Raw genomic sequence first — 20,214 nt, 5'->3', positions numbered from 1 at the left:
AGGCTTTCTCCCAGGCATAAAACTTCAGAATCTTTATTCCACTCAGAATCTCATTCATCAGCTTTATTCGTCCATCCATGTGCTTCATCTGGACCTCCTGAGTGCAGATCCACACACTTTATTCAGTGTAATGTAAATACATTCTGTACATTAAATAATGCATGATGTTGTCCACAGTTTTACTGTAAACTCAAAGGAAAATTCATTGTCAGCATTGTTTTGTTCCTCAGTTTTCCATTTAAATAATTAAAAAAAAATGACCTGCAGTTTGCTGCGCATTTTGGCGATGAGGCCATTCAGAGGGAAGATAAAGATCACTGTGGTGATACCTGCTAAAGCCGAAGGCCCTAAACGCTTCAGGGAGAAAATCACAAAATTAAGTGTGATTGTCAGAATCCATGGCCAAGAATGTTTTATTCTATATTTTTTATTGATACGTATATTTACAATTAACACTGAACTACTGAGATTTCAGTAAAATCGACATTAATTTCTTGTTAAATTATTGTATAATATTAACTTTACCTGCCAAAGGAAGAAAAGACACAGGCCGATTTCGATGGGCGCCAACCAAACCGCGTTAAAGTACACTACAAAGTCCATGAGTTTCTGAGTGTCGGTGGAGACCAAGTTCACTATCTCTCCAACTGTACACGTCCTGCGGGCAGAGCTGCTGATCACCAGAGACTGAGAGAGAGAGAGAGAGAGAGAGAGAGAGAGAGAGAGAGAGAGAGACAGTCAGAGAGAGAGAGACAGTCAGAGAGACAGACAGACGGAGAAAGAAATAGTGAGACATAGAGAGATAGAGAGAGAGAGAGAGAGAGAGAGAGAGGGAGAGAGAGAGAGAGAGAGACATAGTGTGAGAGAGAGAGAGAGAGAGAGAGAGAGAGACATAGTGAGAGAGAGAGAGAGAGAGAGAGAGAGAGAGAGAGAGAGAGACATAGAGAGAGAGAGACATAGAGAGAGAGAGAGAGAGAGAGAGAGAGAAGAATGAGATACAGACGGTATGAAAACATCAGACAGGAACAGAGAGACAGTAAGAGACAGTGAGAGAGAGGGAGGAAGGAGAGACAGAGAGACAGAAAGAGAGAGAGAGAGAGAGACAGTCAGAGAGAGAGAGACAGACAGACAGAGAGAGACAGACAGAGAAAGAAATAGTGAGACATAGAGAGAGAGAGAGAGAGAGAGAGAGAGAGAGAGAGAGAGAGAGAGAGAGAGACAAAGAAGAATGAGATACAGATGGTATGAAAACGTCAGATAGGAATAGAGAGACAGTAAGAGACAGTGAGAGAGAGGGAGGAAGGAGAGACAGAGAGACAGAAAGAGAGAGAGACAGTCAGAGAGAGACAGACAGACAGACAGACAGAGAAAGAAATAGTGAGACATAGAGAGAGAGAGAGAGAGAGAGAGAGAGAGAGAGATAGAGAGGGAGAAAGAGAGAGACATAGAGAGAGCGAGAGAGAGAGAGAGACATAGAGAGAGAGAGACAAAGAAGAATGAGATACAGACGGTATGAAAACGTCAGATAGGAATAGAGAGACAGTAAGAGACAGTGAGAGAGAGGGAGGAAGGAGAGACAGAGAGACAGACAGTCCAAATAGAGAGACAGAAAGAGAGAGATGGGAAACAGAAGAACAGAGAGAGACAATATAAAAGAGAGAGAGAGACCTGATTTTTTGATGTTCTTCTTCCCCATAACAGGGTCAATATTTACTCTTTCTTATTTACATTAAAAGCGAGGCTGAGGGTGTATGTAATGTAATGTAAGATTTCTGCACATGAACGATGGATGTATAAGAGACTTTACCTTCCTATAGACGAGACCCATGATGGCTGTTTTCACCCTCATGCCCACTGTGAAGCAGCTGTACATGTACTGATGATTAAAGAGTGACTGCAGGCATGAGACAAGGAACATTAATAAGGCGAATAAATAACCCTTCCACAAGGGGGCGTCCTTGTCTCTCACCACATCCAGCAACAGACTGAAGGAGGAAAATAAAATACAGCGATATAATAATAAAATTAAATCAGTGTATTCTTTTCATTTCCGACTATTTTGTCATTTGCTTTGTTGATTTTAATACGATACAAATTCTATGTATGAATTATAAAAAGTTTTCTCGGACCTCAGCAGCTGAGGGATGGAGAACATGAAGGCGTCATGGATGATCAGGCACAGTGTTCCTGACAGGAAGTACGGGCCGAACGTGTTGGCCAGCGTACGCAGCAGGAGGAACCCGGCGCTCTGCTCCTGACGCAGTTTCTGCAGGAGCTGCGTCTGCTCCGTGATCCTGCAGCTCAGGGTTCGAGAGGTGTTTACACTACGCTCCTGTCTGATCATGGAGGAGAAACAAGCAGAGGTTACGCTGTTTTTATACTAAACTACCCAAACTTGGTATATTTTGTATTCTACAGTTTTAACAGCTTCTAAATTTTCTATGATGGAGGAACGATGAAGTATAGTGAAAAGGAAGCATCTTTATCTGAAACAAACACGTTAATGTGAGCTAGATAGCTAGCTAGTCGATCGGCTAGAACGTGAATGTGGCTTCTTCGGGATCTGTTTCGTCTAACGGCGCGAAAACAAACAAAACATTCAGTCAAACTGTGTCGAATATGTTGCTTAATCAATATTTAGTAATAGATTACTTCAAGCTGGTAATGAATGTCTCGTCTGTATAGAACTGATATATAAAAGTGAAAAGTGACGTGACATACGGCTAAGTACGGTGACCCATACTCAGAATTCGTTCTCTGCATTTAACCCATCCAAAGTGAACACACACACAGCAGTGAACACACACACACCGTGAACACACACCCAGAGCAGTGGGCAGCCATTTATGCTGCGATGCCCGTGGAGCAGTTGGGGGGTGGCTTCGGTGCCTTGCTCAAGGGCACCTCAGTCGTGGTATTGCCGGCCCGAGACTCGAACCCACAACCTTAGGGTTAGGAGTCAAACTCTCTTCCCCCACGACTTTGGCCACGACTTCCCCCATAAAAGTAATACCGTGCTTACGGTCCTGTGGATAGTCTGAATATTCTACAATACAGAATATAACCAAATGACAGCTGTGCTAACATTCAGTAGAGTTTAATAGAATACTTGCTTGTGTGATATTGTATATTTGTATATTTTCGCCATTTAACAGACACCCTGATCCAGAGTAACTTACATTTCATCTCATTTTATGCAACTGAGTGCTAAGGGCCTTCCTCAGGGGCCCAGAAGTAGCAGCTTTGGTGGACCTGGAGTTCAAACTCACAACCTTCCAATCAGTAGTTCAACGCCTCAACCACTGAGCTAGGACATCCCTCATAAACATACAAAGGAAAATTTGATTTTAATTAAAAAGTATGTTCTTAGGGGGCACGGTGGCTTAGTGGTTAGCACGTTCGCCTCACACCTCCAGGGTCGGGGTTCGATTCCCGCCTCCACCTTGTGTGTGTGGAGTTTGCATGTTCTCCCTGTGCTTTGGGGGTTTCCTCCGGGTACTCCGGTTTCCTCCCCCAGTCCAAAGACATGCATGGTAGGTTGATTGGCATCTGGAAAATTGTCCCTAGTGTGTGATTGCGTGAGTGAATGAGAGTGTGTGTGTGTGCCCTGCGATGGGTTGGCACTCCGTCCAGGGTGTATCCTGCCTTGATGCCCGATGACGCCTGAGATAGGCACAGGCTCCCCGTGACCCGAGGTAGTTCGGATAAGCGGTAGAAGATGAATGAATGAATGATTAATGAAGTATGTTCTTAAAACTGTCAGCATTTGGATTCTGTTTTGTCAGATGTTTTGATAGCAGCGTAGACGGGTAAGTTTATACTAACACATGTATGCGTAATCGTTTCTATAGTAACAACTGCTGTTACTCCTGTTACACTTATCCAGAGAGACGTACAAAAGTTCTTTGAAGTCTTTGAAGTCAGTAATTACATCACCATCTGTATTCTTAGTCCCATGAGTGTCATGTTAATAAGTAATTATGGAAGACGTCTCCAGTGTTAGTGCTTTGTAACAATTAAAGGTGACGCTGTAATTTTTCTCACATCTTGTCAGAAAAAATACCCAGGGATAGTGATAAAACAGGGGGTTTTAATAACATACACGGGGTACAGACATAAGGAAAAAGACGGAACAACTAACAGGAAACAAAACCGTGGGAAAATGAGAGGCGACGACGAGGACGAGGACATAAGACAACAGGTATAAATAGGGGAAATAATCAAAGGAATATGTGGAACAGTTGTGTACGGTGTCGGGAACACATACGCGAGAGACGACACAAACAAAAACACATACACAACGCCCCCTAGTGTTCCAACAGGAAATGACGGACGTACGAACCATGCTGATACATCTTCAGGACAGATTTATCTTTTTCTCAATAAAACCTACAGACAGTGAAAATAGAAATGCTGGTGGTTGGAGCGACTGTTTAAAGCTACTATAATGTCAGCAAGGTCTTACTGTAATTCAGCGCACGGTGTGTTCCACTCCCTCTCCAGATCGCTGATGATCTTTTCCGACGTGTCTTCTTCTCGTAAAGACCAGAGATCTTCAGCGGTTAAAGGGGAGCGATAGCCTTTCACGACCAGCCTGAAAAACCGTTCACACAAGACACTGAGTTTACATTCAATTTTATTGTCCTTATAATTTGACGGTTAATCCTTAGACCTGAACAGAAATGTAGGCTACTACAGGGATTCAGTGCTGAGTTCTTTTTTAATATTGCACTAATACTGTCTTAGGTTTTATTTAAAATAAAACATATTTACACATATAAATCTCTATAAAACTCACCCACTGAACCACCAGAACAACGTTTTAGAGAGAAATGAAGCATCCTCGACAGGACATGGGTTCTCCTGGACAGTAAGCAGTTATTAACTTAAAATGGATAACGCTTGGGTTAAACAGTATTTAAAAGAAATTGGAACATTAGAATATTTACTGACAGACAGACAGAAATGTGGACATAAGTGGTAGGGAATTGAGCAGTACCATCACATGGCCTGGTTTCGAAGCTTGTGGTCGTTGATCTGAGAAACAGCTGAGGATGAGCTGAGCGAGCTCGAGAAAAAAACAGGAGAAAAACACCACCAGTCGCATCGCACTTTGAGAGAATTCCTGTGCAAAAACACACCCAGAGCTCTGATCACAATGTGAGTTCCTTTAAAGAAAGGCTTTACATTAATGTATTCCATACAATGTTGAGCTGAAGGAAGGATTTATAGACAAATGGCTCAAACAGAGGCATGTTCCAGTCATACGTGTCCCAGTAAACTCTGTACTAGATAACTAGTCTGTCTCCTAGGTCACCATGTACATCCACAGTGTGTGTGCATGTGTAAACATGTTTATGTACGGTTTTAAATGTTTCCTGACTGACAAAGTAATAATGAAAGGCTTAAACTCTGTTTGAAAAAAAATATAAGGCAGTAAATTCTTGAACATCAAAGCTAGCAATTAGTTTTAATTACCGGAAAGGACTGGACCTGCACTAACACGCCATGTTTCACATTCAATCACATGCGTGGCCTCTGTCTATAATCCTGTCAGTCACTGTGAAGAGGTGTGGCCTCTGTCTGTAATCCTGTCAGTCACTGTGAAGAGGTGTGGCCTCTGTCTATAATCCTGTCAGTCGCTGTGGCCTCTGTCTATAATCCTGTCAGTGACTGTGGCCACTGTCTTTAATCCTGTCAGTCACTGTGAAGGAGGTGAGGCCTTTGTCTATAATCTTGTCAGTAACTGTGAAGAGGTGTGGCCTCTGTCTATAATCCTTTCAGTCACTGTGAAGGAGTCATGACCTCTGTCTATAATCCTGTCAGTCGCTGTGGCCTCTGTCTATAATCCTGTCGGTCACTGTGGCCTCTGTCTATAATCCTGTCAGTGACTGTGGCCACTGTCTTTAATCCTGTCAGTCACTGTGAAGAGGTGTGGCCTCTGTCTATAATCCTGTCAATCACTGTGAAGGAGGCATGGCCTCTGTCTATAATCCTGTCAGTCACTGTGAAGAGGTGTGGCCTCTGTCTATAATCCTGTCAGTCACTGTGAAGAGGTGTGGCCTCGGTCTATAATCCTGTCAGTCACTTTGAAGAGGTGTGGCCTCTGTCTATAATCCTGTCAGTCACTGTGAAGGACGCGTGACCTTTGTCTATAATTTTGTCAGTTGCTGTAAAGGAGGAGTGGCCTCTGTATTTAATCATGTCAGTCACTGTAAAGGAGGCATGACTCTCTCTTTAATCCTGTCAGTTACTGTGAAGGAGGGGTGGCCTCTGTCTATAATCCTGTCAGCCACTGTGAAGAGGTGTGGCCTCTGTCTATAATCCTGTCAGTCACTGTGAAGAACGCATGGCCTTTGTCTATAATCCTGTTAGTTACTGTGAAGGGGCATGGCCTCTGTCTAATAACCCTGTCAGTTACTGTGAAGGGGCGTGGCATCTGTCTATAATCCTGTTAGTTACTGTGAAGGGGCGTGGCCTCTGTCTATAATCCTGTTAGTTACTGTGAAGGGGCGTGACCTCTGTCTATAATCCTGTCAGTTACTATGAAGGGGTGTGACCTCTGTCTATAATCCTGTTAGTTACTGTGAAGGGGCGTGACCTCTGTCTATAATCCTGTCAGTTACTGTGAATGGGTGTGACCTCTGTCTATAATCTTGTCAGTTACTGTGTAGAAGGCGTCGCCTCTGTCTATAATCCTGTTAGTTACTGTGAAGGGGCATGGCCTCTGTCTATAATCCTGTCAGTTACTGTGAAGGGGCGTGGCATCTGTCTATAATCCTGTTAGTTACTGTGAAGGGGTGTGACCTCTTTCTATAATCCTGTCAGTTACTGTGAATGGGTGTGACCTCTGTCTATAATCCTGTTAGTTACTGTGAAGGGGTGTGACATCTGTCTATAATCCTGTCAGTTACTGTGAATGGGTGTGACCTCTGTCTATAATCTTGTCAGTTACTGTGTAGAAGGCGTCACCTCTGTCTATAATCCTGTTAGTTACTGTGAAGGAGCATGGCCACTGTCTATAATCCTGTCAGTTACTGTGAAAGAGGCGTGACCTCTGTCTATAATCTTGTCAGTTACTGTGGCCACTGTCTGTAATCCTGTCAGTTACTGTGAAAGAGGCGTGACCTCTGTCTATAATCTTGTCAGTTACTGTGGCCACTTTCTATAATCCTGTCAGTTACTGTGAAAGAGGCATGACCTCTGTCTATATTCTTGTCAGTTACTGTGGCCACTGTCTATAATCCTGTCAGTTACTGTGAAGGAGAAATGGCCTCTGTGTACAGTCCTGTCAGTTACTGTGAAGAAGCCATACTTTTATAATAACAGATTAACAGGTTTAATAATTATTGTCATTTCAGAGACAGACAGACAGACAGACAGACAGACAGTTCTACCTCTCCAACAGTGGTCTGGATATTTGCTCTGAGAGGAACGATTGAACAGATCACCGTCAGTGTCCAGTAAAGAAAAAGAAAAAGTGAGGAGCGACAGCCCATTATTCTTTCCAGGTGGGTGATGCACACTGCCCAGACCTGCTCACACACACACACACACACACACACACACACACACACACACACACACACACACACACACAATAAAACCACACTTTTCAATCATCTGTAATATTTATGATGGTTGACACCATGTTGTTGTCTGCTGTTGTATTGTCATTATTCCTTTTTTTATTTTTTTTTTCATACCATAGTAAGGATGCGAATGATGGAGCTCAGGAGGAAAACCATGTGATGCGTGATTTCTGTTCTTCTCTCAAACAGCAGATAGAGTAGCTCCAAAATACTGAATAACACCAAGCACACACCCAGAACCTAAACACACACACACACACACACACACAAACACACATATGTGATGCAGATATTCTCTACTACAATGATGTTCATGATCACAGTTCTGTAGGTTTTCAGCTCACTGTTTTGGTGCAGCAGAGTCTGGAGAACGAGATGTGGCCATGATGGAAGCGTCTGAGGCTGAGGAGGTAAAATGGACTGCAAACCCACAGATAGAAACAGGGGAACCAGACGAGAATCGTGTGCTGAAAACACCTCGTCAGGTCTGGGTTTAATGTGTACCATGTCACGTTCCAGTCCTGAACACAGACACAAAATAGACACTATACTTTAGACAGTATTATTATGTCACATGGGGGGGGTGGGGGAGATTTCTCTATTCTGATTGGTCAGAAGGGAATGTAATGTCACCTGATGTCAGCTGATATAGTGTTCCTCACTTATAGAAATAAACTCAGCAAACACATATCATATAATTTAAATGAATATTATGCATTAATTTGCTGCGTAATCTTGTCACGATGGGATTTATTTATTTTAATAGTGACTAGACTTTAGACACTATGTGGGAAAAAATGTCAAACCTTTGCACTCTTCGGGCGTGCTCATGCATGTCTCATCCGCTGTCTCACTATTAACTAGGCTTTACGGTAAAATACAGATATTCTGAGTGCAACATAAATGTTTTAAATATTTGCTCTAGGCATTAAAGTCATTCCAGAGAAAGTGTGTGTAGGTGCAACGCCGTGCCATTAAATCGACTCCTCCTGTAAATCGACTCATCCTTTAAACACGATCTCTTTAACACAGGTGGTTCAGGTTTAGACCTAGAGGGCAACTTTCAGTTAAACTCAAGACATTTAAACATGTGTGTGTGTGTGTGTGTGTGTGTGTAAAGCTGTATAAGACATGAACACACACTGACACATGCTCTGACATGCCCCACTGCCACATGACTTTCTGTTTACTGTGAAAGAGCTCTTTTTTTTTTTTAAATCGCAGACTTTTGACCATGAATATTTACACAGAGCTCATTTCAGTCCATTACTTCACATTACAAAAGCCTAAATATATTTGTTTTAAAGGACAGTAGGACACATACAATATATACATCCTCAAATTCTTCAGATAAATCTGCCTCATGTAGGAAAAAAAAAATCACCCACTCATTTTAGTCAGTGATGGTAAAGTAACGCTTCATTCACCAATGAAACAAAGAACACGGGAAGCAAAAACCGCTTTATTTCTACAATAGCTAGCATTGATGCAGATTAGCTGAATGCTAGCAGTCAGTTATCACAATACAAACTTTCGTTATTTGTACAAAGCTTTATTTAGTTATAGTACAAGTATCAGGTATCTTTCTAACTGTCGTCTTGTGTTACAGTTAAAATCTCGTTCGTGCAGTTTTAATGATCCACAAGATAACGAAAGGAAAAAGTCTTTTTTCAGCCAATAGAACTGTTACTGGAAATTCCCTTTCAGAAAAAGAATTTTAGGAGTGTTTCTTATTTGAAATCATTACAATGAGTAACAGAGTTATTGTGAAACAACTCAGTAGAAAAGACAGTGAGCTACATCTCATTAGTTATATGCTACATACAGTAACATCGGTCATTTATACCAACAGCAATTGTGTACAGTATACAATCAAATGTTTTGAGTTCTGTGTTTGAATTCTATGTTGAAGAAAAATCACATATCAGGTATGAATGACAAAATCCCATGAAAGGTTAATGTGGAGTTCACAAAGTTCACAAGCTGATTTACACCCACACATTTAAACTAAATTGTTTAGGGCCTCCGGCATGGTGAGTTTCATGAGAATAAAAGCTAAACAACTGAAAGTGGTTATGGAATCTTGGAACCTTGAACTGCTGGTAAAAGTTGATAAACCAGCTTGGAGTGGTGTTGTGTAATTTAGCATTAGATCACACACTGACCCAACATACTATGACCTACAGTTGTCTTTTTAACATGAGAGTTAGTAAATAAATGATGTCTCAGGTGACCATGAGGGGCAATTTAAGTTCAATAGGCAGGGATGTTAAACATCAGGATGATCTCAGAAAGCTCCTAACTTAGTTTAAACACTTCTAACTATGAATCTTATCTAAAGAGTGATTCAGATCTAAAGAGTGATTCAGATCTCAGAGCAACTCTGAACAAGGAAAATACAACAAATTTGATCTGAGGCGAGGAGGCGGGGCTTAACCCTGCTATTGGGTGACATGTTTTTTTTGAAGACCGTGATTGGTTGTCTGGAGCGCTTATAAAATCTGATCTTATTATAAACCTTGACACTTGTCTCTATGTTAAGATATTTGAATAACATATTTGTATATCGTGTAGGGATTACGTTCGTGATCGATCATATTAGAGATGTTCTAACATCTGTATGTTATAAATGTAATAAATCGTCGCTGTCGGGCGGAAACCTCGTATGTCCAAATTTGGTATTTTCATATTTGTTCACATATCGATGCTATTGGTCAGTCCCCACGTGGGTCTGTTATTTTTATAAGTTATTAACCAATCTAAAGTCTTGAAAATAGCTTGAGCGCAAATCTCATAACTCCATTGGACACTTCAACTGTCCACCTCTTCCTCACTCCGCCGGAGAGCTTCACGGCATATTTCTCCTCAAGAAGAGTCGCAACGAATCAACACGTCTTCTGAGGTAAATGTCTTCAAAACACTGGGCTTAAAGAAAAAAAAAATCTTGACCCCCGCTAGTTCTGGTGCTCGTCTGAGGACAGGAATTTAGCGCAAGACAATCCACTGCAACGCGGACTAAACCCTGTGCACTGCAGATAAGGTACGGCGTTTTTTCATTTCCTGAAAAATAACGGTTTTGGAGATACGAGGATTCCGCCTGACAGCAACGAAATGTAAATGTATATGCAAACATCGCTTGCACAGAGCAGAAGTGTCATAACGACAAATTATATCATTTCTGATGTTATGGCGTTTCAGCTCTTTCAGCTCTGTTTCAGAGATGTTAGAGTATCTCTAAATGACATAATGACAGAATGTATATAATGTCTGAGATGTTATCTCTAATCTCATTGGTCACAAAAATAATCCCTACACGATCTAATCTGTAATCTGTATCATCTTATTAACTCTGTCATTATTAAATATTGTATACAACACATTTCTTCTCCCTCTTCACCTTTCGATCATTTTCTCCTCTGGTAAAGAAACTCTTAAAAAGAAAAGTTTCTTAAAAGTCCTCCTCGCTCCTCCTAACACTTTTTGACTTTATGAGCTCTTTTAAGGGTTAAGATGCTTTATGAAGAACTTTTATCTTTACTAGGATCTTCTCTTACATTTTAAGGAGAAACAACCACATTTCTAAGAATTCAGTTAGAATTTCGAGAAAGAGAAAGAGAAACTCTTTACACTAAGAATTTTTATGAATATGGACCCTGAGCTCTACCTCTGCGTCACACATAGCACTTTATTTTATTAAAGGCTTGTGTGAATGTTATGTGAAGAAACTGAATTAAGACTGAGGTTTATACAAAACAGGTCTCATTGCAATTGTTTTTGGCCACAAGAAATAACACCTTATTTACATGACAATAGGACAATAATACTCAACAAGTCTTGTTAGGAGAAATGGTGTGGTTAATCAGACAAATCACAACTCTTTATATCTCTATCTGATTTTGGGATCATTGTAAATGGTTTCCTTATTAAGTCCGCTGAAGGAAGGAGGTGATTGATTGTAGATCAAGAGATTATGTAATCAACACTTTTCCATATTCGATCAATCATCATGATCATTTACACGAGGAAGGTTGTCATGGCAGGATAAATCACATATTACAAACTACCATCATTTCTTTGAAGAATGAGAAAAAATTATGCCAGGGCAAAAAAAAAAAAACCTAGGTAATAGACTTGCAGGAATCTGTATCAGCAAGCGTACATAAAGGAAACTTAGAACAGAAGGAAGTCAAAGACTTACAGGGTAACAGGCGGTAAGTACTGTGAGTCTGTGACTGAGTAGATCATCCAGAAGATGAGCATGAAGTAGTGGAGAGCTTTTATAAACTATCCTCAGTGACTGATATGAGAACTTTGCTAGTCACAATTTTTTTCAAGGAAATAAATGTTCAAACAAAAGGCAGAATATGGTTACAAGTAGAGATGATTTGCTGGAGGGAAAATAGTTCGTTCCTGAAAATAGTTCATGTTGACACCCATTCATCATCATCATCATCATCATCATCATCATCATCATCATCAGGTCATTACAGTGGTATTCCCCATTCAATGTGTGTTCCTGAAATGCTTAGCAGGTTTATTATCAGATTCCTCATGCTGCTTGTTGAATCTTGTATTAGATTATATGCACAACTGTGCGGTCTTGTGCAAGTCTGTATCACGCAACAACAAAACATATTTTATGTTAAATGTTTGTAATCTTCTCTTAAATCAACTGTGTGTGTTTGTGTGTGTGTGTGTGCGTTGGTATGTGAAAATCCATTTTCTATACTGTATCATGAATAAAAGTGGACCTGACTGGACTTGAATTGCTGCAATCTAATGAAGGGAGAAGAAGAAATCTACACGCTTCTGCACGCCATCACACACGCAACCTGAACTTCAGTTGTAGATGTAAAATTGTTGTCATGATGTTTATTAGAAACCGAAGCTGAATATATAGGATATCACATGCCTGTTTGGTTTTTCATCCCAAACCCAACATGATGTAAAATACACTGATCAGCAAATTCCTCTGTTAGAAAAGTCTGTTAATATGTCACCAATTAAGGAGCTTTAGTTTAAAAGGGACTACATGGCATAGTACTTAATTTTCAGTACTTTGCTACCCTACTTTGGCTGTGCTTCAAAACCCTGTCTAAGTGCATCATGTATGCTAGTTTTGGATCTACTGGCATTTAGTAATTTCTGCTGTCAAAATTGACTGCTGAAAACATTTAGGTAAAAACGAGCAAGCTGTGACCTGACATGACTTCCAGGCTATTCTATGATAGCAGAAAGAAAATGATGCCCTTCAGCAAATCACCCACGTCAAGTGAGCTTCTGATTTTCATTGATGTTACAGTGTCATCATGCTGTTCATAAACACCTGGAACTGACGCTGGCTCGTTCGCACGTTGCTCTTACTTTACTGTCCAGGCTGTGTTCCAACTTCAGTTCAACTTCTTTCATTAAACCACACGTTAGTGTTTAAACATTAGTTATGATCAGAAAAATTTCAGGTCATGCTGACTAAAATATGGCATATGACTTGTTTTTCAATGCCTTACTTTGCAAAATGGGCTGTGCTCCAACCTACAGCAGCAGAGGATATAATAATAATCCCTTATAGAAAAGAAACAGGAACTTCAGATCTACTTTATTCTTTACGTTATTCTTTTACGTGATTCATTTATTTACACATGTGATTTCTTTACATGAGACACTTCTTCACAATACAGTATGTTTGGGAAAGAAGGGAAGCCAGATTTAAAGAAAAGGATACCTTGAGCACTATTAAGCATGGGGATGGAACATGGAGCATGGAGATCTATTATCTATTATGCTTAGTAGGTGGGTGGCAGCCAGTTGAACAAAAATCACTGCACATGTAGATAGAAGAATGGAGTTCAGTAGATTTTAGCAAATTCTTGCAAATGTGACACAGTCAGTCTGAAACTGAAGCCTGGCTTTAATTATAGAACAACAATCCAAAATAAGCTCCATAATCAACCACTGCTTCATGAAACACGAGTTAAAGTTTATAGTCCCCTGACTTGAACATGTCAGTATATCTTAAACATTGAACAAGTAAAACAGTAAGGAATATCTCAAAATTAGAAGTGCTCTATAGAACAGAATAGAACGGGGGCATAGAAGGCTTTATTATCGCCACATATACATTACAGCACAGTGGAATTCTTTTCTTCACATACTCCAACTGAGGAGGTTGGGGTCAGAGTGCAGGGGCAGCTTGCTCATGGGCCCAGCAGTGGCAGCTTGGCTGTGCTGGGCCTTGAACCCCGATCCTTCGATCAACAACCCAGAGCCTTAACCAGTTGAGCCACCATTGCCCCCCATAACTGCCCCCTCTACATAGAAGTGTGTGTTTGTTCTAAAATTTATAAAAACTTATAAAATAGAAGAATATTTATTTATAGTTCTTGCCCATTACCTCTCATTTCATTTTATTTGTAAGCATTCAGTACAGGTTTGAAACCTCTAACTATGGACTTATTTAGCTAAGAGAATTTGGAACGGAGGACAGCCACACATTTAGTCCTGCTTTGCTGACTTTTACAGAACTGGTGCCAGCTAGGGAACACACACACACACACACACACACACACACACACACACACACACACACACACACACACACAAAAGCACAAGTTCAAATCAGTGGCAATGCACTCACTAAAAAGCCTCCACCTTTAACCAACATGATGACACATTTAGCCTTGACTGAGACACCTCACCATACAGATGAACTTGTACAAAGATACTATGCATGTGTAAGGTTAAAGTTCTAGCTACACATCTGTGTGTGAAGAAAGTAATTATCAGCTGAAAACACTCACATTCTTACCCCAAAGGTGTTTTTAAAATTCTAAAATATGCTTTAAAAAATCTTCTAAAACTTCATCAGTACAATCTATCTTTAGATTAGTTTAGTTTTATTCAGTACATTTCCTAAGCATAAATATCTAGCAAACAACTGCTTTAAAACAGGTATGTACTGTAAGTTCGATATTTGGCCGAATGGCTAGCTAGCTAGCACTAGCATAGGTGAAACTCAATGCTAACTAGTTAGTTAATGCTGGCTAGCTAGCTAGCACTAGTATAGGTGAAACTCAATGCTAACTAGTTAGTTAATGCTGGCTAGCTAGCTAGCACTAGCATAGGTGAAACTCAATGCTAACTAGTTAGTTAATGTTGGCTAGATAGCTAGCACTATTAAAAAAAACATAGCAAAACCAGCTTGGTAGCTGGCTACTAAAAAACTAACAGTAAAATATGGTATTATATAAGCTGTTGTGTGGCTGCTAATTATTACCTACATAACCTATACAGATATCTCAACACTCAAGTGGTCAACACAGTGACTAACCATGTTTCAGGAAAGCATATAGCTCCAAATATTATTGTACAAATTATTGTGTATACCTAATTTAAGAAATTTAAAATACACTAAAAGTGACAGTGTGTCTTTCTTCTAATAACGTCATCACCTTTCATATGTCACTTTGCAAATGTAAAATCATTGACTAGCTAATCCTTTACTGTGCACACAGTATTCATGTGTATGTGTGTTTGTGTGTGTGTGTGTGTGTGTGTGTGTGTGTGATCTTTATCCACATGAGCAGCAATGTTGAAGAAATTCTGTCCCAGTGAATCAGCAGAAAGGGATCATGAATCACTCCATTAACACTGAAAACAGCGATCATTTACTGGAACAAACACGAACACACACAGACACACACTCACATAGAACTGGATTACTAAACTTCAGAGACAAACACAGTATGCTGAAACGCAGAGCCACATGTTTTCCTGTCATGTCTATTTAGTTCTCTATCGTCCTCTCTGATGCCAGAGTTATTGCCCCAGTACTTAGTAATAAGGCTAATTCTCATTTTGTTAGATGTATTTTAAATCTGTATTTCATTTATTCATTTCAATTTGATTCGATTTATTTGTATAGCGCTTTTAACAATTCACGTTGTCTCAAAGCAGCTTTACATAAGTTTAGAAACAGAATCAAAATTTTAATGTTTAAACTTTATATTTAAGTTCGTATTTATCTCTAACATTTATCTCTAACAATTAAGCCTGAGGTGACGGTGGTGAGGAAAAACTCCCTGAGATGATATGAGGAAGAAACCTTGAGAGGAATCAGACACAGAAGTGAACCTCATCCTCATCTGGGTGACACTGGACAGGAAATAATGTCAATGTCAATTCATTCATTAGTACAGAAGGAATTAGTAATTGAATTAATATCTCATTATTTTGATTTATTAATTTATTTTAAGTTACATCATTATCAATGATTTTAAAAATCAAATGTTATTTTTACTTCTAACTCATAATTGACAGCAGTCCAAAATGATCATAGGAGTTATTTTGATTTTGTATTTCTACCTGAACTTTGTTTTAGTGAATTAAAGCAAAATCTGATTATTAATTAATTACTACCTGAGAAACAGCACAAGATATATAAGTTAATATGATCATAGAAAATATGAAATATTTTAAAACGTTAAAAAACAATTCCCTCCACAAAGAAACTTTTCTTCTTACATGAATTGCATGAATTACATGAGCAAACAATATGTGTCTCACGCAATGACTGTATTTGTCACATGCTGTTTGTAAGCTCCTGCGCACGGCAAGAAATGAAGTGAGATGTTGAAAGCCCAGTGTGGTCACGTGCGCTGTTATCTAGTCCATTGTCTTTGATTAGCATAATGCTAACGCCTCAAAGTTGGAGAAGGATGTCGTGATATCACTTACTGGTGCGGTTACAACATTTCGGTCACAGTGACTCTATTTTTTATCCATAAGTATCCCCCATTTTTACATTTGTTAGGCTAATATAACACTAGCTAGCCACAACTAGCATACTCGGTGACGTCATAAAAGACTTAGACTTTGAGAACGTTTATTAAAGATTTAAAGATGTAATAAACCTGTTATGACGATTCAATCTAAGAATGAATTAATTTATGAGATAGTTATATTTGTGTATTTTTACTATATGAATAAAATTTAAAAGGAAACTGATTAATAATTTATAACAGTAACCAGAAAATTAGGATGATGCCTTTTCCAGCTGCTAAAAGGAAAATATTATAAATGAAATGTTCTGATTTCCTAAAAGGAATATTGGACTGATATTATAATGTAAAGAGTCCAAACCGTTGAAGAGGTCAGCTTAGTTCTCAGGACTCCTGGGATGAGATCAGGATAAACCCTGTTTGGGACAACAGTCCTTCACAGGACACCATACACATACACGCTTAACATCACCAGTGCACTTATGTTTTGAGGATGTGTTACAGTAGATGAAACTGAAGAACCCAAAAGAAACCCTCACAGATGCGATTTGAACAAGAAACAAGTTATAATCAAACCGGAACCCTGAAGATGTTAGGCAGCAAATTTATCTGCCTCACCATCTTAAAATAAAGACAAAATTAAAACCTGCAAAATGTGACATCAGGGAGAATTGGATAAAAAAAAAAAAAAAAAAAAAACGCGTTAAAAAGAGTTTTAAAAAAACTCTATATATACACACACATATACATGTACAGTGTATACACACACTTTTGTAACACGAACATATTTTCAATTAACTTTGCAAAAAAGGTTTACTGTTCTGTCACCCTCGTTCATACATACAATTTAACTATTTTCTCTCACCAGGTATGAATGTGTATAGGATAATGCATATCTCTTAATGTTTCTTACCCAGAGTGGGTCCAGGCCACTGTCAGTGCACAGCTTGTCCATCCAGACGCCTTCCTTTCCTGCGCACTCTTCTCCACTTCCCCTGTAAGTATGAACTACTCAGGCAGATTTTTTTCTTCACTGCTCTGTCTGAGGTTTGAGGGCTGGTGCCAAAGCTTAAAGTTTTTTACTTTTTCTTTCATTCACTCACGCTCACACAGTCTGAGCACAGGTTAGTGCATGGGCCTGTTTAATAACCTGCTTCCTCTCTCTCTCTCTCTCTCTCTCTCTCTCTCTCTCTCTCTCTCTCTCTCTCTCTCTCTCTCTCTCTCTCAGTTCCCTCTAAAGGGAGGGTTCTAGACTTCTCTCTGTTTCTCACACACACTTTCTCTTTGTAATTCTGTTTCTGATGCCAGACGCCAACCTACCACACACTTTAAACGTAACAAAAGAACATGACACTAATAACTCCTAATGTATCTTTATTACACGTTATAAATGATCATTCTATGTGCTCAGAAAAAGAAATTAAAGGACCTCAATCATCTGTATGTCACATACAGGTTTAAGACACATTAAAAATTGACACATGCATAAAATAAAATGCACACAAACATGTTCTCTTTCTCACACACACACACACGCACACACACATATTCTGCACAACCACTAAGGGGAGCTGCAGCTGTTTTATTTAGTTTTAATAACCTCGCCAATGGTTTAATTACAACTGAACTGCAGAAGATGAATTTAGTTCAAGGTGATAACATGCATGGTACTTTTACACCCATTAGGTCATAGGTTCTTAACTTTGGGCTCACATGGTGTTTAGCAAACCAACATTTATGATTCATTACTTTACATATGACTAATGATTTATGGAATATTTCATAATAAGTAAACTGGTCCTTTAGTACGGTGGCCGAGAAGTGCAAAACAAATGAACAAATCTGAAAACACATTAACAAATCTGAAAACAAAAGGTGTCTCGTCCGATGATCGGTAAGTTTCCATTCACAAACTATACCAACCTCTTCCGGGTTGTCTGACTTGTCGTTGTGTTTTCAGATTTGTTCATGTGTTTTTGGATTTGTTAATGTGTATTCGGATTTGTTCATTTGTTTTCGGATTTGTTAATGTGTTTTGCACTTCTCGGCCACCGTACTTTAGGCCCATTATACATGAGACTACAGCAGCCTTTGCACCACACAGATTAACCGTGTTAACAAAAAGGTGTTTTTTGTACACATCAGGGTCCTGGATTCTAGCTAGTCAAACTATCACATGTCTACTACAGTTTGCACTCGCATTAAAGTCAAATGTTTGTTAAAGGACTAACTGCCAGAGAGTGTAAATCTACACATGGATTAAAAACTTGTGATTATTAGAATTTAACTAAACCAGTGCAAGAAAGTACAGAATTTCATTCTTACGCAGACAAATGCAGACATTTATGCTTTGGCTGTAAAATATAACATATGAAGATGATGTGACCCCTGGACCGGAAGAATGTTAAGCCAAAAAAGGTTAAGAATCCAGCTTTTGAGTAGCAAACCAATTGTTAGTTCAAATCCCGATGATCTCTGGCATTTTGAGAGAAACTTGTGTTCATCTGAGATCTTGTGTATGTGGGAGGAGGCAGTTGGCTTATAGCTGTTACATGATTTGGCAGAACTGTACCTGCTGATTGAGGTGAAAAGGTTTGATTTTCAATCCAACCAAATAGGTTAGTTTGTTTACTGACTGTATTCCTTATATATATTCTACACTATCTGGTGTCCACAGGTTTATTCACAACACGGTATTAACCCTGATGTGATAGTGTGTGTGTGTTGGATTCTGCTGTAAGTGGATGGGGTTCAGCAGTGTTTCTGACGTGTGTAGAATCATAATATGATGTACACTGCACAACAACCTCCACTTTTAGCCAGCACCATAAAACATTTGACCTTGTCCAGATCGCTCGGAGGACACGTGCTGTTATTCCCTTAAACTTGGATTAAAAATCACATGCCACATAATGCTGGACAATAAACAATCGATAAAAAGGGTCAAATTATTGATGGTGTGAAGATTTCTGTATGTAAGATTTATGGGAAGAGTTTCCAGTTCAACGCCTTTTCACCATCGGAAGGTCTTCCTTACTGTAGACAAGACGAGGAACTAGTTCTAAATAAAAATATTAATATAGTGTATTCAGAAACTTTTAACTAACAGTGTCAATATCATTAATATATCTCATAGGCTGACGAGAATGATTCCCAGCCTCGCTTAAGGAAAAGATCAAACAGGCCTAATTTTTTATATATAAACGTGTAGTCAAATTCAAAGTGTTACATACACAGATATGCAGTGAAATGCTTTTTTAAGTTCTCGCATATCCAAGGTTATTATGAGCCTGGGGTCAGAGCGCAGGGTCAGCCATAGTACGGCGCCCCTGGAGGTTAAGGGCCTTGATCAGGGACCCAACGTTGATGTCTCAGCAGTTTGTGGACTTGAACCCCTGACCTTCTGATCAGTAACCCGAAGCCTTAACCACTGAACACATGATCATATGAAAATATTCATTCATTCACTCATCTTCTACCGCTTATACAAACTACCTCGGGTCACGGGGAGCCTGTGTCTATCTCAGGCGTCATCGGGCATCAAGGCAGGATACACCCAGGACGGAGTGCCAACCCATCGCAGGGCACACACACACACACACTCTCATTCACTCACACACTCACACACTACGGACAATTTTTCCAGAGATGCCAATCAACCTACCATGCATGTCTTTGGACCGGTGGAGGAAACCGGAGTACCCGGAGGAAACTCCCGAGGCACGGGGAGAACATGCAGACTCCACACACACAAGGCGGAGGCGGGAATCGAACCCCCAACCATGGAGGTGTGAGGAGAACGTGCTAACCACTAAGCCACCGTGCCCCCCACAGTACTTACTTAA

At 39.7% G+C, this 20,214-nt stretch overlaps 1 protein-coding gene across 1 annotated transcript in view; it reads right to left on the bottom strand.

Moving 5' to 3' along the window:
- LOC132861120 (multidrug resistance-associated protein 1-like) overlaps window positions 1-17,529 on the bottom strand; it is a 40,497-nt gene extending 22,968 nt beyond the window's left edge. The window contains exons 1-12 of the mRNA XM_060892496.1: window positions 17,283-17,529; window positions 7,937-8,113; window positions 7,707-7,832; window positions 7,398-7,535; window positions 5,000-5,125; window positions 4,799-4,863; window positions 4,466-4,594; window positions 2,130-2,336; window positions 1,808-1,985; window positions 526-687; window positions 262-354; window positions 1-97 (exon numbers count right to left, since the gene is read on the bottom strand). The exon at window positions 1-97 is cut by the window's left edge and continues 107 nt beyond it. Coding sequence (XP_060748479.1) covers window positions 1-97; window positions 262-354; window positions 526-687; window positions 1,808-1,985; window positions 2,130-2,336; window positions 4,466-4,594; window positions 4,799-4,863; window positions 5,000-5,125; window positions 7,398-7,535; window positions 7,707-7,832; window positions 7,937-8,113; window positions 17,283-17,324 — 1,540 coding nt within the window. The 5' untranslated portion in view covers window positions 17,325-17,529. The remainder of the gene's footprint in view (window positions 98-261; window positions 355-525; window positions 688-1,807; window positions 1,986-2,129; window positions 2,337-4,465; window positions 4,595-4,798; window positions 4,864-4,999; window positions 5,126-7,397; window positions 7,536-7,706; window positions 7,833-7,936; window positions 8,114-17,282) is intronic.
- Between the last annotated feature and the right edge of the window lie 2,685 nt (window positions 17,530-20,214).

Source organism: Tachysurus vachellii, chromosome 18 (genome assembly GCF_030014155.1).
Source record: "Tachysurus vachellii isolate PV-2020 chromosome 18, HZAU_Pvac_v1, whole genome shotgun sequence".
NCBI lineage: Eukaryota > Metazoa > Chordata > Actinopteri > Siluriformes > Bagridae > Tachysurus > Tachysurus vachellii.
The sequence above is the reverse complement of the archived record's forward strand: the minus strand, read 5'-3'. Positions and strand labels throughout refer to the sequence as shown.